Source organism: Muntiacus reevesi, chromosome 7, assembly GCF_963930625.1.
Source record: "Muntiacus reevesi chromosome 7, mMunRee1.1, whole genome shotgun sequence".
NCBI classification, from domain to species: domain Eukaryota; kingdom Metazoa; phylum Chordata; class Mammalia; order Artiodactyla; family Cervidae; genus Muntiacus; species Muntiacus reevesi.
In genome coordinates this window covers 28,824,717-28,841,091 of record NC_089255.1, presented here as the reverse complement: position 1 = coordinate 28,841,091, position 16,375 = coordinate 28,824,717, and the positions used below count along the sequence as shown (strand labels likewise).

The window sequence follows — 16,375 nt, the reverse complement described above, 5'->3', positions numbered from 1 at the left end:
TTCACATGGCAGCAATTAGATAAATCATCTTTGGGGTATGCCCATGGGTGGGAATTAGAAGGTACTGGACTAGGCCACACTGAAGTGGGAGAAACAATTGCACTCATTTATGCTTTTACCTACCTTCCTCTGCAGTTTAAAGCTCGTGCATGTGTTTGTGTGTGCATGTGTGATCAAATTCTTCATGTATTTGTAAAGATTCTCCTAATGTTGCTTGCCTTGGAAGTATAAAAATGTTAGTTGCTCAGTCGTGTCCAATTCTTTGCGACCCCATGGACTGTGGCCTGTCAGGTTCCTCTGTCCAGGAAATTCTCCAGGCAAGAATACTGGGGTAGGTTGCCATTTTCTTCTCCAGAGGATCTTCCCAACCCAGGCATCAAACCTGGGTCTCCTGCATTGCAGGCAGATTCTTTACCATCTGAGCCACCAGGCAAGACCTACCTTAGTAGATATTTACAAAGGCATGGCTGTGTAGAGTGCTGTCAAACTTCTAACTACCGCTAAGAGAGGATCTCAGCAGAGAAACATCCAGAGGTGCACAGCCTGTAGGCACACGGGGAGAAGCAGAGCCTCAACTGTCTTTTCCAGTCCAGCCTGCTTTCTCCCTGAGTTGTTCAATGTAAGTTTTGTGTCTTACATATCTCAGGCCGTCTTCGCTTATGCTTCTGTCCACACAGGCTACTCTGCCAGCTCTCCTCCACATTCCATCTTCCCTACTGCCATTAGGACTAATTCCAAACTCTACAACTGCTTTACAAGGCACTTTAAGATCTGGCCTCTGTCTCCACCTCCAGCCTGATTTCTCCCTTCTCCTATCTCTAACTCCCTCACTCTTAGACTTTCAGAAAATAAAGGAACAGGCCACAGTCTCTTGCTTGTAGACTTCTGTTTACAAAACTGTCTCTTTCCAAATCCTTTGCCAGGCCTTCCTCACACGTCCTGGTTCATACTTCTTCAATTTTTCTCAAAACAGCACTTCCTTAAGGCTCTCCCCAGAACTCCAGCACTTGGATGTTTCCAAGAGCCCCTGCTACTTTCCGTATCACAGCACTTATCAACATTAATTTAAAAATTGCCCTGTTAGCTTGGCGTCTTCCCCAGTAGACTATAAACACTCTGAAGGCAGGAACTATGTCTTGTTCTTAGTTGAGTACTCACCATCAGATCTACCCATACACTTTGGCACTATTACAGACAGCTTATAGACCACTGTTCTGAGAAGCTTGCATCTTGGACAGGGGTCATCTACCTTATCACCCTCTTTTCTTGTGATTTCAAGAATTCCCTGGGTCCTTCCCTCTTCCTTTAAGACATCTGGCCCCATTTGTAATGCTGGAAGAAAATGGTTTTCCTCATTTGATCAGAACAATATTTTACATGATCAGTGTTACTGCTTTAAGAAACAATGGAAGCAGTACCCTAGTATGAGTGCCAAGATGGAACAACATCTAAGATGCTCGCCACAAAATTCCACAGTAATCAACATTGGAAGAACTCATATATATCTCTTTCTAGCCTTCAAAACTTTTTATCAGATCCAGTATCAGTTTCTTCTTCTTTTTTTTAAGGTAGAAAAAGAGAAAATGCTGCTGAGCAAATCGGCCTAGTAGTAGCTCTTATGAAAGTTGCTCAGTTAGAGTTGAAAATACATGGCCCTGGAAGGGTTTCTTTAAACTTCACATAGACCTCAACTTGGACCAAAAATCAGCCATGAGTAGAAGGAAGCTTGGAGCAAGAGTCACCTTTCTTCTGCTAATTGCTCTTCACCACTAACCAGAAACATCATCACTTAGGCTCCTAAGAGGGAAGGGATCATTTTATAAATCACATAATCCTACACTCTTGAGTGAAATTCATTCTGCACAGTGAAAAACTGGGAGAGCACCACACCATTGTTGACTTCTTATTTTTCCTAAACTAGACTATCCTATTGTTCAGTTGCCAAGTGGTGTCTGACTCTTTGTGACCCCATGGACTGCAGCACAGCAGGCTTCCCTGTCCTTCACTATCTCCTGGAGTTTTCTCAGACTCATGCCCATTGAGTTGGTGATGCCATCCAGCCCCTCATCCTTTGTCACCCCCTTCTCCTCCTGCCCTCATATTTCCTAGCATCAGAGCCTTTTCCAATGAGTTGGCTCTTCACATCAGGTGGCCAAAGTATTGGAGCTTCAGCATCAGTCCTTCCAATGAATATTTAGGGTTGATTTCCTTCAGGATTTCTGAAACTAATCTTATTGTATTTTAATATTTTCCCCTGTGAAGCTGATTCCACTGGGTTCAGCTCTCTTCATCAGGAGTCAAATTCCATAGGCAAATTTCATCCTTCCTACACGGTGCGTCTGCGTAGGAAGGATGGTTGAGACAGAGACGATGCATAAATCTGCTCATGTCAACTTTGAACTGCCACCCCAAGATTCTTCAGGACAGTTCTTCTGCCACTCTGGTACTTATTGTCAGAACTGTGGGTGCACAAACATTGCCTCAAGCTCAACACACCTGTACTGCTCTACCAGAAAATAGCTGTCACCTCCCCTCATCTAATTCTTCACAGATGCTGACTACATGCTTGTGGATATTTACAGTACATTCAACTCAGTAAGTATGTTATCAAGCGCCTACATAACAGACAGTCAGATAAACCCACCAGGAGGGGAGGAGAGATGACGAAAAACTTGATCAGTGCTTAGCTTGTCCTCTGCATGAAATTGCAGGCCTTTTGAAAAGGACACCCTGGAATCCTGACTTTTCTTCCCTCGGTACCTAGGAAAAACTCTGCCTTTGTAGATAGGCAAGTGGGACTCCTGACAACATTTTCCCAAGACTTTTTCCATTTATTGACTGCTAGGTTTCTCAGCAACTTACAATAGTACCTCTTTCTTCTCAGAGCTAGGACTCTCTGTTCTCGATTTAATGAGAAGGAATAAAACACAGAAAATGGCGCTCAGGTGGATTCTCACAGAAATTTTTATTTCTAATGGCCAATGTAATTTAAGCAGGGAAGATGGATTTAAATTCCACGTCTTTAACTTGTTCACCAATGACACTGCTGATAAAGTATTGGGTATTACAGCATATTAAGTTCCTAAATTTTGGTCTGCAGCCCAGAATCTAGTTTCAAACATAACCAATTACTGAATGGATATAGGTTTCACAGGAACCCTCACAATCTGGTCAGAAGGCACTGAAATGACTAGGCATCTCTCTGAAGCTGTGTTACATAGTAGATTAAGAGGCAGTAGATTTGTACCACTGAATAATGCTTCCCTTCACAAGAGTCAACTAAATTCTCTTGGCTCTAGTGTTCCCATCTGTAAACCAAGGAGGCTGGAGAGCTCTCAAATTCTATGTTGGACTTGAAATTCATCCATCTAGCCATCATCCAATTTCTGAATGCCAACAATATGAAGAAGTTGAAACCCCATTAGGCACAGTTTTCCACATAATGCCATTTCTTACCTGATCATAGTAACGCAGGTAATATTTCACCACGTAGTCGACCAGATTAATCCCATTATCCTAGTTTTAAAAGAGAAGCTTAAATGAATATCCTTCACATGAGACTCTACCACAGTATATAGTCAAAGAACTGAAATCTCATTTTGTAACTCTTATACTTTTATGATACCTAGTCTTGATTCTGTTCGATACTGGTGAGATTTTCCTCCTTGTCCCATTCATTTTTAATGGCATCTATAGAAAGAAATGACACTACACTTTTCGTATGAGGAGGAGAAAACCCAAACAGATAATCCATCAGACCTCTGAGGTAATGGCTAAGACAAGCAACCAGCCAACCAAAAGACTGTCTCAATATTTTCAGGCATAAAGCCAAGAAAGGAGGAGGTAGGGGAGTGCTAAAGAGAACCAGGGAGTAGAATAGAAAAACCATCCCTCCCTTCCCACCTCTCAAAAAATGTGTGTTCTTAATGGCATGAAAAACAATCAAGATGGCTTAAAAGGAACACCCTGCCACTTTATGACCCTGGGACTCCGGGGAGAGCAAGCCCTCCCACAAGGCAGCCTTTGTGTCTTGTTCACGTGGGTTTAACTCTAATTTGCCTGTGTGTTCCCCCTCCCTGCATTCCCCCGGCCTGCCCCCAACGGGGACGCCCAGCTATGGGCTGCTTGCTTCTAAAGAGAGCTCTGCAGGGGTGTGGAGCCAAATGATAATCAGGCTCAGAGGGGGTGACAGTGGACCCCCCAGTCCAATTGTTGTGGACCAAAAGATAATTCAAACGCTCAGCTCCCTTGGTGATTCAGCATCGCTCCCTACTCAGGGGTGAGTAAATTACAAGTAGCTAACACCAAATTCAAACAGATTCAAGTCTTGTGCTATGGCTAATACTGTACACTATCTGTTTTATTCTCTCATGGTAGTTCAACATCTAATTGTGTGCTTTCAAGCAAATGAATGTTGGGAATTTTTTCATCAAAAGAAGATAACATGAAAAACCTGCATTCAAAAGAAAGCAAAGAAAAAAAATGTACTGCTAGGAGGATAGAGATGAACAGAACAACTAGGGATACTTTAAAAAAAATTGAAAGGGTAGAAGGAAAATAATGGCAGATCACAGATACTCATATGAAAAATAAATACCCGACTTTTGACGTCCTTGAGTTTGGGCAGAATTTCTAAGCTATATCCATCTGCTTGTCCCCGAGTCCTGTTTCCTCCATTCATATAATTTCCAAAAGCCAGAATGAGAGCTAAAATATCTTTAACACTCTTCATATGCAGCAAGCCCTGGGAAAAAAAATAACAATTATTATGAGGTTGAACTCCAAATGCACCTATGTTCATTCAACAACAAATGTTCACCAAGCACCTGATGGTCTGTTTGCTGGCCTGTTACCAACTGGATTTACAGTTGGTGAAACAGAAAATACACTTCATTAAGTCTTAAGTGTCTTAAAAAATATGTTAACAGCCATCATTTTTTATCCTTTCAATGAATTACAAACTGTGCATGTTTTAACACTGAGTATTAAATATTACATTTCTATCTGAGCCAATTTTATTTTTTAAATACTTATTTTAAAGGATTCAGAAATTGAAACAAGAGAGTTGTTACAGTTAGGTTGTGTATTTGACGGCTTCTAAATAGAAAAGGTTTTAAGATCATTTGAGAATCTGGTTTTGAACACTGTCTCTATATAAACAGCATAGTTAAATGTCGGATAGATACAACAGCATGCCTATGCTTCCTTATCCCTGGAAATAACCCTTAGAAGTGAACTACAATGTATTTTGAGGTCACAGGCTCTGTTTTTTAAGTGCTTGCTGATTTGTCTATTAATTTTTACAATTTCAAGCTTCTTGGGGTTTTCTTCAGCTTCCTCACTCATTTGTTTTACCTCTCTCTCTCTCTCATTCTTTGGCTCCAAGTGCAAATTTTCAAATTGACACTTTTCTCCCTTCTCTATAATTTCAGTCGACTTTATTTTCCTTTATTTCAGGGGAAAGACAAAACCAAGTGCAGCTCCAACTTGACCTCTGCCCCTGCTTTTTAGGGCATTATTTAAAGGTGCATATTATATACCTTGGTGTTATTTATGCTTTCTTTATTGAAATCTTTTGTTTTAGAAGGGGAAAAAAAACATGCCTTCAAATAAGCAACTAAACACTACAGTATTTATGGAGGATCATCATGTGGTTAAGGATGTAGGTTACCCAATAACAACAAAAAAGCAGACTCATAGAGACCTAACTTGTGGTTACCAGTTGGAGAAATAAGATAGGTGTTGGAGGCAAGAACTATTGGGTGTAAGACAGGCTCAAGGACGTACTGTATTAATACAACATGGGAATAGAGCCAGTATTTTGCAATAACAAAATGTAAATAGAAAGTAACCTTTGAAAATTGTGCAAAATTTTAATTAATTAAGAGAAATAAAGACTTGCATCTTTAACTCAAGGACCAAAAAAAAAAGGATGTCGGTTACTGGGAGAAAATGCCAAGTTGAAGGATTTAACTTTGTAAAGAACACCAGTGGGACAAAGCCAACAAAAATTTATTGGCCCATCACTCATTGCCATAATCATTTATTTATCAAGTCTTTGGAATCTTCTTACAATATTTCACTATGTAAACATATTTCAGATGATCCAGTGCATTGGTTTAAGGCAAATCTCTTGCAATCTAGACAGACAGAGTAGAAAACACACTATACTATTAAGGTTGGTTTTAAGTGGCCAGTATGTATATTGGGAGATATTCGGAATATGTGAGAAATCTGTAAAAGTGTTATTTTTTTTCTCCTTCTTTATCCTCTGTCAATCTGCATCTCTTTTCTTACTCATTCTCCTACATGCACGCAAACTTATGGGATAATCGTCACAGGGAAATACACAATCTTAAGTCAAAAAGTTTTCTACAAAGGGGCTCAAATTGATCTTTCCCACTCTCCACTCCCTCCTCCACCCCTAAGAAAGGCAAAGTTATCCCTGAATTAGGCAGCAAACATACCTTAGAAGCTCGTGTGATGATCTCTACCTTTCGGTGCAAGGCAGTGATACCCTCAGAAAAGATAGATCTGAAGATTATGCACTGGGCACGTTCAGCAAAATTTGGGATCTGGGCTAACTCATGTAAAAATCTGTAAAAATTAAGAATGAATCAGCTACTTTCATATATAGTCACAGGGGAAATAAAATGACAGCAGAAAAAGATTCACCATGAGCGCATTCCTTATTTGACAATGTCAATTGAACCATCATAAAAGGTATCAAATAAGCAAACTCAAGGGATGTGCTCTACTGTGGACAACAAAGCCACTTTTCAAAATGGGTTTCCATAAAACACCTCCCACCCATCAGAATGACTATCATCATAAAGCACACAAATAACAAATGTCGACAAGGATATGGTGAAAGGAGAATTCTCGTACACTGTTGGTAGGAATGCAAACTGTTACAGTCACTGGTGAAAACAGTGGGGTGGTTTCTCAAAAACCTAAACACAGAATTACCTTATGACCTAGAAATTCCACTCCTGGGTATACATCCAAAAAAACTGAAAATACTAATTTGAAAAAATATATGCACCCCAATGTTCATAGTGGCATTATTTATAACTGCCAAGATATGGAAGCAACCTGTGTTCATGGATACATGGATAAAGAAGATGTACACACAATGGAACACTATACACATATACACAAAATGGAATACTCAGTTCAGCTCAGTTCAGTCGCTCAGTCGTGTCTGACTCTGTGACCACATGAACCGCAGTATGCCAGGCCTCCCTGTCCATCACCAACTCCTGGAGTCCACCCAAACCCATGTCCATCAAGTCGATGATGCCATCCAACCATCTCATCCTCTGTCATCCCCTTCTCCTCCCACCCTCAACCTTTCCCAAAATCAGGCTTTTCCAATGAATAAGCTCTTCGCATCAGGTGGCCAAAGTATTGGAGTTTCAGCTTCAACACCAGTCCTTCCAATGAACACCCAGGACTGATCTCCTTTAGGATGGACTGGTTTGATCTCCTTGCAGTCCAAGGGACTCTCAAGAGCCTTCTCCAACACCATAGTTCAAAAGCATCAATTCTTCAGCACTCAGCTTTCCTGATAGTCCAACTCTCACATACATACATGACCACTGAAAAAACCATAGCCTTGACTAGATGGACCTTTGTTGACAAAGCAATGTCTCTGCTTTTTAATATGCTGTCTAGGTTGGTCATAACTTTCCTTCCAAGGAGTAACCGTCTTTTAATTTCATGGCTGCAATCACCATCTGCAGTGATTTTGGAGCCCCCAAAATAAAGTCAGCCACTGTTTCCACTGTTTCCCCATCTATCTGCCATGAAGTGATGGGACCAGATGCCATGATCTTAGTTTTCTGAATGTTGAGCTTTAAGCCAACTTTTTCACTCTCCTCTTTCACTTTCATCAAGAGGCTCTTTAGTTCTTCTTCACTTTCTGCCATAAGGGTGGTGTCATCTGCATATCTGAGGTTACTGATATTTCTCCCGGCAATCTTGATTCCAGTTTGTGCTTCATCCAGCCCAGAGTTTCTCATGATGTACTCTGCATATAAGTTAAATAAGCAGGGTGACAATATACAGCCTTGACGCACTCCTTTTCCTATTTGGAACCAGTCTGCTATTCCATGTCCAGTTCTAACTGCTGCTTCCTGACCTACATACAGGTTTCTCAAGAGGCAGATCAGGTGGTCTGGTATGCCCATCTCTTTTAGAATTTTCCACAGTTTATTGTGATCCACACAGTCAAAGGCTTTGGCATAGTCAATAAAGCAGAAATAGATGTTTTTCTGGAACTCTCTTGCTTTTTCAATGATCCAGCAGATGTTGTCAATTTGATCTCTGGTTCCTCTGCCTTTTCTAAAACCAGCTTCAACATCTGGAAGTTCATGGTTCATGTATTGCTGAAGCCTGGCTTGGAGAATTTTAAGCATTACTTTACTAGCATGTGAGATGAGTGCAATTGTGTGGTAGTTTGAGCATCTTTGTCATTGCCTTTCTTTGGGATTGGAATGAAAAAACTGACCTTTTCCAGTCCTGTGGTCACTGCTGAGTTTTCCACATTTGCTGGCATGTTGAGTACAGCACTTTCACAGCATCATCTTTTAGGATTTGAAATAGCTGAACTGGAATTCCATCACCTCCACTAGCTTTGTTCATAGTGATGCTTCCTAAGGCCCACTTGACGCTTCTGTTAGGTCCCTACCATTTTTATCCTTAATGGAATACTACTCAGCCATAAAAAGAATAAATTTTACAATCTGCAGCATAATGGATGGACTCAAGAGGGTATTAATACTATGCTAAGTGAAATAAATCAAAGAAAGACAAATACTATATGATATCACTTATATGTGGAATCCCAAAAATATAACCAAAGCATGAATATAACCAAAAAGATGCAGATTCACAGATACAGAGAACAAACCAGTGGTTACCAGTAGGGGAGGAGCAATATAGGGCTAGGGGAGTGGAAGGTACAAACTACTGGGTATAAGATAGGCTCAGAGATACACTTTACAACACAGGGAATGATAGACAATATTTTGTGATAGCTGTAAATGGAAAGTAATCTTTAAAAATTGTATAAAATTTTTAAAGATTAAAAATATATTAATGGCTTTCTATAATGGTGAATAAACGTATGGTGTACAAATTAAGCACAGAAAGTTAATGCAAGTATAGTGAACCACGTCAAGTAATCTATCTCCTGCTTCCCAAATAACACTAAACCGAAGTGGGAAGCATTAATCTTTATCGTCTGGAAAAAAAAAAAGAAAACAACACAATAGACTCCCTTTATAATGCAGTATTCTCTAATGGTGTATTAACACAGGCTAAGTGAAGATGAGGCAAATATCTACAGGCAAGTGACTAAAAGAAATCTCTTTATGAAATGAGATTACTATTATTTTTCTGTTCAATCAATTATAATAGTCATAGTGATTCTGTTCTACAGGTGTTTACTTTCCACATCAACTTACTTACACAGACAAGAGTTCATAGTTCCATGCATGGAACAAGGCAGGCACTCATTAAGCAAGAACAATCTAAAGTTTCTTAAAAATCACAGCAAGGCAGATCTTAAAAGCCAAAGGTGAGTCCTGACCTACACACAGAAGCTCACTGTCTGAGCAGCTGGGCACTGAAGCCCTTTGCAAAATTAAGTTGGAAGAGTTACATACTCTCAAAGCCAACAACCCGAGGAAGGGGCATAAACTAAAATGGATGGAAAGAGTTGGAAATGAATACAGAAGAGGAGCGAATCCACTAACAGCTATTAAATCCATTCTGGGGTTGAAATGATGATTAACTGATAGTTCTAAAAGTCTTAGTCAAATCGTAACATTAATACCTTGACATTTTGTAACCTCTTACTAAGAATACTTTTACATAGGAGCAAAGCTGCAGCCCCCTTTTTTCCATAACCCCCCAACATTTCTTAGTTAATACTCCGTGCCTCTTTTAGGGACACTTGGGTTTTAATAATAATTCTAATAATCAGTTGGTTTTCTTATGCATCCTACAACCAGATCATAATCCTTTTTCTTTTTAACGGCACTGAGATGAAGCAAAGAATGTTCATAAAAGAAAACATACCTTTGTTTTAAGGTTTTGTAACTTTTGATTATTATGAAAACCATGTGATGGGATATAAAAACGCAAACCCAAAGGAAATCTGAATCAGAACAAGATGAAAAAATTACACACTATATGTAAATTGCTTCTTTGCTAACATTAGTTGCAAACCACTGATTCATTTATGACCGAAATCAGGGGTATCACCAGTTTTCACAAATGCAAGCAGTAAAAAGCTTGCGGGGCGGGAGGTGTTTGGTCCTGTAAGTGAGTCTTGGGAAGTCTGACATATTCAAATGCTGCTGAGAGATATCTCAAGGGTAGCATCCTGCATTTCTCCCTTTCCAAATGCGACCATGAAAGACTATTCCCAAATTAGGACCTATATTCCAGAGAAGGTACACTTCCTTGTTTAAGGGACACAGTGAGTGAAGAACCGATGGTAAGAATATACAGATCAACACCCCAGCTCACCAGCAAGGACTTAGAAGAGAAGAAGGAAATGCTTGATAAACAATCATTTATAACTAGTCCCCAAAAAGGAGGTTTAGGAAACACAGAAGGAGACGAGCCCATAGCCTCAACTAATTTGTGTTACCCAGAAAAAAAATGAAAGAGAACTACAAGGTTCCCTGGGTTCAAAGTTTTACTGGAATTAGGGCTGGCATTAGAAAGGCTCTCAGAGAATCTTAAAGACCCAATGTTCTGTGTATGGACAAGGGGCCAAAACACATATCCAGAGTTGAGTGGGAATGGAATTCAGAAATTTCACATTACTTTTAGATTGAACTCTAGGAAATGTGTCACCAAAAATCCTATCGCATCAGTCATCAAGAATCTTACTGTTTTTAGATGTGTATGAAGCATTTATGGTGTGTCAGGCACCATGCTAAGACCTGAGAACCTGATTTAACTTATCCATAATTGCTTCTTGATCACGTGAAAAATAAATCCATAATTACCATGGAGTTTGATGAGTGATCTTGGTGAGAGGACCTAAAACAGGAGCTACGGATGCCACATGCAGGGCATCGAAGTCAGAGCCCTGGAAGGACCATGTCAGCCCAGGTCTCTGGGAGCCCTTTGGTGCTCGCGCAGGTCACGTGTGAGAAAATGCCAGTGACAGCCTAGACAGGCTGCCTGATGGTCACAGGCAAAGGTAACAAGAAGCTAAAATGGAGCTTCATATTCTAAAGCAAAGATTTCAAGCTTTTTCTGAATGAGTGAATGGTTTAAAACAGAAGAGGGACACTTTCAGCGTTTTGTTTTAGAAAATTGTCCCGGCAAGGCTTGGATGATTGACTGGAGGTTATAGCGGATCTGAGACTGGGAGCAGCTGGAATATTCTAATGGAGTAGGAGAGAGGGCCACCAGTGTGGATATACTGGGGCAAATGGTTAGAAAGCAACTGAGGTGGCCAGATCCAGAGGAGCTGACCCATCCCATGAGACACTGAGAGTCCAGGATGACGTGTGGGTTTGGGGCCTGGTCACCTAGCAGAAGGTGAAGATAAGAAATACTAGCGTAGCAAATATGGGAGAAATAAAGACTTGAGGCAAGCGTCATTTATCTGAGAAAGTACCAGAAGCTTCTGTACTGCTTTTAGTCACTCAGTCGTGTCCGACTCTTTGCGACCCCATGGATTGCAGCCCACCAGGCTCCTCTGTCCGTGGGGATCTCCAGGCAAGAATACTGGAGTTAGTTGCCACGCTCTCCTCCAGGGGATCTTTCCAACTCAGGGATCAAACCCAGGTCACCTGCATTGCAGGAGGATTCTTTACCATCTGAGCCACCAGGGAAGGTTACCTCAAAGGCTATGAAATGTCTAACATTTTATCTGCTCTCCCCAACTGGGTTTTATACTCTACCCATAAGGGAAGGGATAAGCACTCTTTTATCCATCCCCAAGGAGGGAGTCTTGGGCATTATTAGCTCATGGTACTCATGAATATTTACGGACTGATTTCCTTTAGGACTAGTCTTCGCTAGGGCCAGAGACAGGAAGCACTAAATATCCCCAAAGAGCCACAGACTAGAGACCTTCCTCTTCCGTCCTTAAGGCCGGATGGTCTTGCCAGGGTGGACTGTAACTAGAGCCTGTATACAGGAGAGAGATTCTGCACCTCACGGAGAATGGGTCACACATGGACAGCAGTAACTCAGCTGATAGCAGGAATGACGCAACAGGCCCACTGTTTTCAAGGGTCTAATGTTTGGCTAATCATCCCTCAGAGCCCTGAATGATAACGTTTCTGTCTGTGCATGTTGTAACCTATGTTCCTCCACAGAAGAAGATGTTAACAGAGCCTTGTTTCAACAAGTCAATGTGTCTTCATTTGGGGTGGGGTGGGGTGGCGGGAGGGCAAGGCAGCTATGGGCATAAGTGAAAAGTGAAAGTTGCTCAGTCTTTGGGATCCCATGTACTACACAGTCCATGGAATTCTCTAGGCCAGAATACTGGAGTGGGTAGCCTTTCCCTTCTTCAGGGGATCTTCCCAACCCAGGGATCAAACCCAGGTCTCCCGCATTGCAGGCAGATTCTTTACCAGCTGAGCCACAGGGAAGCCTAAGAATACTGGAGTGGGTAGCTTATCTCTTCTCCAGGGGATCTTCCTGACCCAGGAATCAAACTGGGGTCTCCTGCATTGCAGATGGATTCTTTATCAACTGAGCTATCAGGGAAGCCTGTAAGTAGAGCATCCCAATAGGCTATATATGGTATCCTCACTTCAGGCCAGAAAAAGCACACACCAGGCCTAATCAAACCCAATAGAAGCTCCCAGTGCCTCACTACCACCCCAAGCAGAATGTGAACAGAGTCGAGGATCATCACTGGAGAGAGTGGTTCTCAGAGAGCCTAGTCCCAAGCAGATGACAGCTCTATGGGAAATGGCTTTCTACATCTGGCCCCATGGCTCAAGAAAGCTGATGAGGTGAGTGATGAAGCCAGCCTCTCCAGACTTGAATTTATGGGACTGGGCACCACAGGAATCTTAGGAAACTGCAATGTTGAAACTAAAAATGATTCATATTTTCCAGTATATAAAACATGCTTATAGTCAACTCACTTGGACCTAATGGCAAGTAAGTGGCCAAAAAATCAGACTCTGGCATGAATCAAACAAATGCTGCTGAGTCCAAACACATCACCAAGACAATATGACCATCTTCTTTGCTGTCAGTAAGAGCTTAGCATGTTAAGGAAACCATTATAATGACCACTTACAAATTTTAAAAATGCCCTTCATCTGCGTCTCTATTTCTGCCTTGGAAATAGGTTCATCTGTACCATTTTTTCTAGATTCCACATGTGTGTGTTGATATATTTGCTTTTCTCTTTCAGACTTACATCACTCTGGGTGACAATATTACAATAAAAATTTTTTAATAAATTAAAATAATAAAAATGCTCTTCTATCCAAATCCTCAGTGGAGAAAGCAAGAACAAGAATTTTGTTAATTACCTGCTACCATTACTTTGTCTTGGCAATTAATCTTGTAAAATAATACCAAAAAGGCATTAATACAGAAGGGAAAATGGGACCCCTTCCAGGAGCAGGGACCCACTGTTCATTCACCAGTTTGACCATTCCCATAGCTTAGAGAAGGGGTTGGTGAATTATAAACCCCAGGCCAAATTCAGCCCATCACTTGTTTTTGTATGGTCCATCAGCTAAGAATGGTTTTCACATTTTAAAATGGTTGGGAAAAAGTCAACAGATGATATTTTACGACATGTAAAAATGATATGAAATACAAATTTCAGCATCCATAAATAAAATGTTATTGGTGCACGGGCACGTCCATTATCTGTGGCTGCTTCTAGACTACAACAGTCAACTTGAATAGCTCCAACAGACTGTAATGGCCCATCAAGCCTAAACTACTTACTGCCAGGTCCTTTACAGGTAAAGTTTTCCAACTTCGAGCTTAGAAGATCATTGCTTAATGCGGTATAGTTAGCACTACCCAAATGCTTAACCACATGATGCAGAGAGCCAACTCACTGGAAAAGACCCTGATGCTGGGAAAGACTGAAGGCAAAAGGAGAAGGGGGCGGCAGAGGATGAGATAGTTAAATAGCATCACCGACTCAATGCACACGAATCTGAGCAAACTCTGGGAGAAAATGGAGGACACAGGAGACTGGCATGCTGTAGTCCACAGGGTCACAGAGTTGGACATGACTTAGCAACCGAATAACAACAACAAATGCTTGATGTGCCCTATTGTCCCCATTAAGGACTGAATGCTTGTGTCCCCCAAATCCATATGTTGAAATCCTGACCCTCAATGTGACAGTGTTACGGAGCAGGGCCTTTGGGCAGTAAAGAGGCCATGAAGGCTAATCCCTCACGAGTGGGGCTAGTGCCTTGCAGAAAAGAGACAAAAGAGCGTCTTTCCTCTCTCTGCTCTCTGCCACGTGAAGATATAAAGAGACGCTGGCAGTCCACGGCATGCAAGAGCATTCTCACTAGAACCCAGCCATGGCTGGACCTCAGACTTCTGGCTTCAGCAACTGTGAGATATACATTTTTGCTGTTGGTAAGTCACCCAGTTGAAGGTACCTTGTTATAGCTGACTAAGTCAGTCCTCAAATATTTCCATAGCCTTGTGTCTAAATACCATTATTAGTCTTTTCATTTTCGGTAATTAGCACCTTAGTGGAAATTAACTGATTATATTAGAAAGCATGACTTGGGACTGACCATGCACATGATGGGTCAGGGGTAGGGTTGGTAAGGACGGGGACTCAGGGTGATGGATCTGAAGGGCAGGGGAGCCCAATGAGTCACAAAATTCCGAGGCTTCATGAACTGACTTTGGGTGTGTTTTGGGGGGAGAGTCCTGGCATATGATCCACATGAGAGCTGATCACTGAAGTGTCCCCAAATTACCATAAAGGTTTGTCAGTAACTGAGTAAACCTAAAAATCCCCCACCCAGTCACTGGGAGATGATTTTTGGACCTTGGTATCCAAAGGAAATGGGGCATTTTAGAGGAACCAAGGGCAAGGTATGAAGGTCTCAGGACAAGCCGTTCACCTTTGGATATCTCTGGGGCTTATAACCCTGGTGGTGGTTTAATCATTAAGTCATGTCCAACTCTTTGTGACTCCATGGACTGTAGCCCACCAGGCTCCTCTGTCCATGGGATTTCCCAGCAAGAATACTGGAGTGGGCTGCCATTTCTTTCTCCAGGGGATCTTCCCCAGCCAGAGATCAAACCTGGGTCTCCTGCATTACAGGCGGATTTTTTACCAACTGAGCCACCAGGAAAGTCCTCCTTACTCTAAATTTGATCAATTTCCCCTGTTTCCTATCCCTCCCCTTATCTCCAAGCTGAGGAGGGCACCCTGCCTTCGGCAGGAAGGACTCAAAGGAGCAACAGGCCAAGGAGCCCTCTGTCCACTCAGGACCCAGCCCACATTCTCAGAGTCCAAGGTGGAACCTGAGGGGCTGCAGGTTCCAAGAGCCCAGCAAAGAATAAGAGTGTGTGGAACACCCCAAACTAGAGAGCAGACATCTCTAAACAGTGACTGGAGAGCAGCATAAGCACGTGCAAATGAAGGATGAAAAGTCACATCGAAATTGGGCAGAGCAGGTGGAGAGTGTGGGGAGAAAGCTGGCACAGGCAGGCAACATTTACTGGATACGATATTTAGGAAAATCAATTTGAAATCCTGTGACTCTGACATCATCTCTTTCAATTGCATCAGCAGAACCTTAAACGGAGAAGTAACTTCTTCCTTCCTCAGTTACCCTTTTGGCCAGAATGTTTAGTCTAGGAGGAATTAACGATTTGCTAGGACAAGAAAAGGGGAGTCACGAGGGGTGGGGTGAGGGCTTGAGACATGCTACCCAGCAGCACAAATCTCCCGGCTGCCTTTCCCGGCAGTCGGGTCATCCTGCTGCATGCAATAGGTCACGGGAATGACGCTGCTGAGGCTGAGCTTGGCACAGCTTAGATGTGGTTATTGGGAGCTGGAGGCAGGAAGATGGGGCAGGCCCTTCTCCCTTTATTAACAGAAAAGTGTTCAAGCATCCTTACTGTTCAGGCTTATCCAGAAGCTTCAATTCTTCCTCCTTGGATGTCTCATAATACTTTCTTATTTTAACAAGTTCATCCTCTTGGGCTCTCTGTGTTGAAACAGAAGTAAAACACACACACAAAAATGAGCAATGACAATCTGTCTAAAGCAATATGTCTCAAAGTATGGTCTCTGGACCATCAGCATCACCTGTCACTAATTAGAAACGCCAATTGCAATTGTTGGCCCTATATTGGGTGTAGGGCTTCCCAGGTGGCT

General features: G+C 41.9%; 1 protein-coding gene across 2 annotated transcripts in view; it reads right to left on the bottom strand.

Moving 5' to 3' along the window:
* FMN1 (formin 1) overlaps positions 1 to 16,375 on the bottom strand; it is a 432,532-nt gene that overhangs the window by 153,071 nt on the left and 263,086 nt on the right. For both annotated transcript variants that reach the window (XM_065940546.1, XM_065940547.1), the window contains 4 exons: positions 16,117 to 16,205; positions 6,468 to 6,597; positions 4,598 to 4,744; positions 3,457 to 3,516 (listed from right to left, as the gene is read on the bottom strand). In XM_065940546.1, the coding sequence (XP_065796618.1) occupies positions 3,457 to 3,516; positions 4,598 to 4,744; positions 6,468 to 6,597; positions 16,117 to 16,205 (426 nt within the window). The remainder of the gene's footprint in view (positions 1 to 3,456; positions 3,517 to 4,597; positions 4,745 to 6,467; positions 6,598 to 16,116; positions 16,206 to 16,375) is intronic.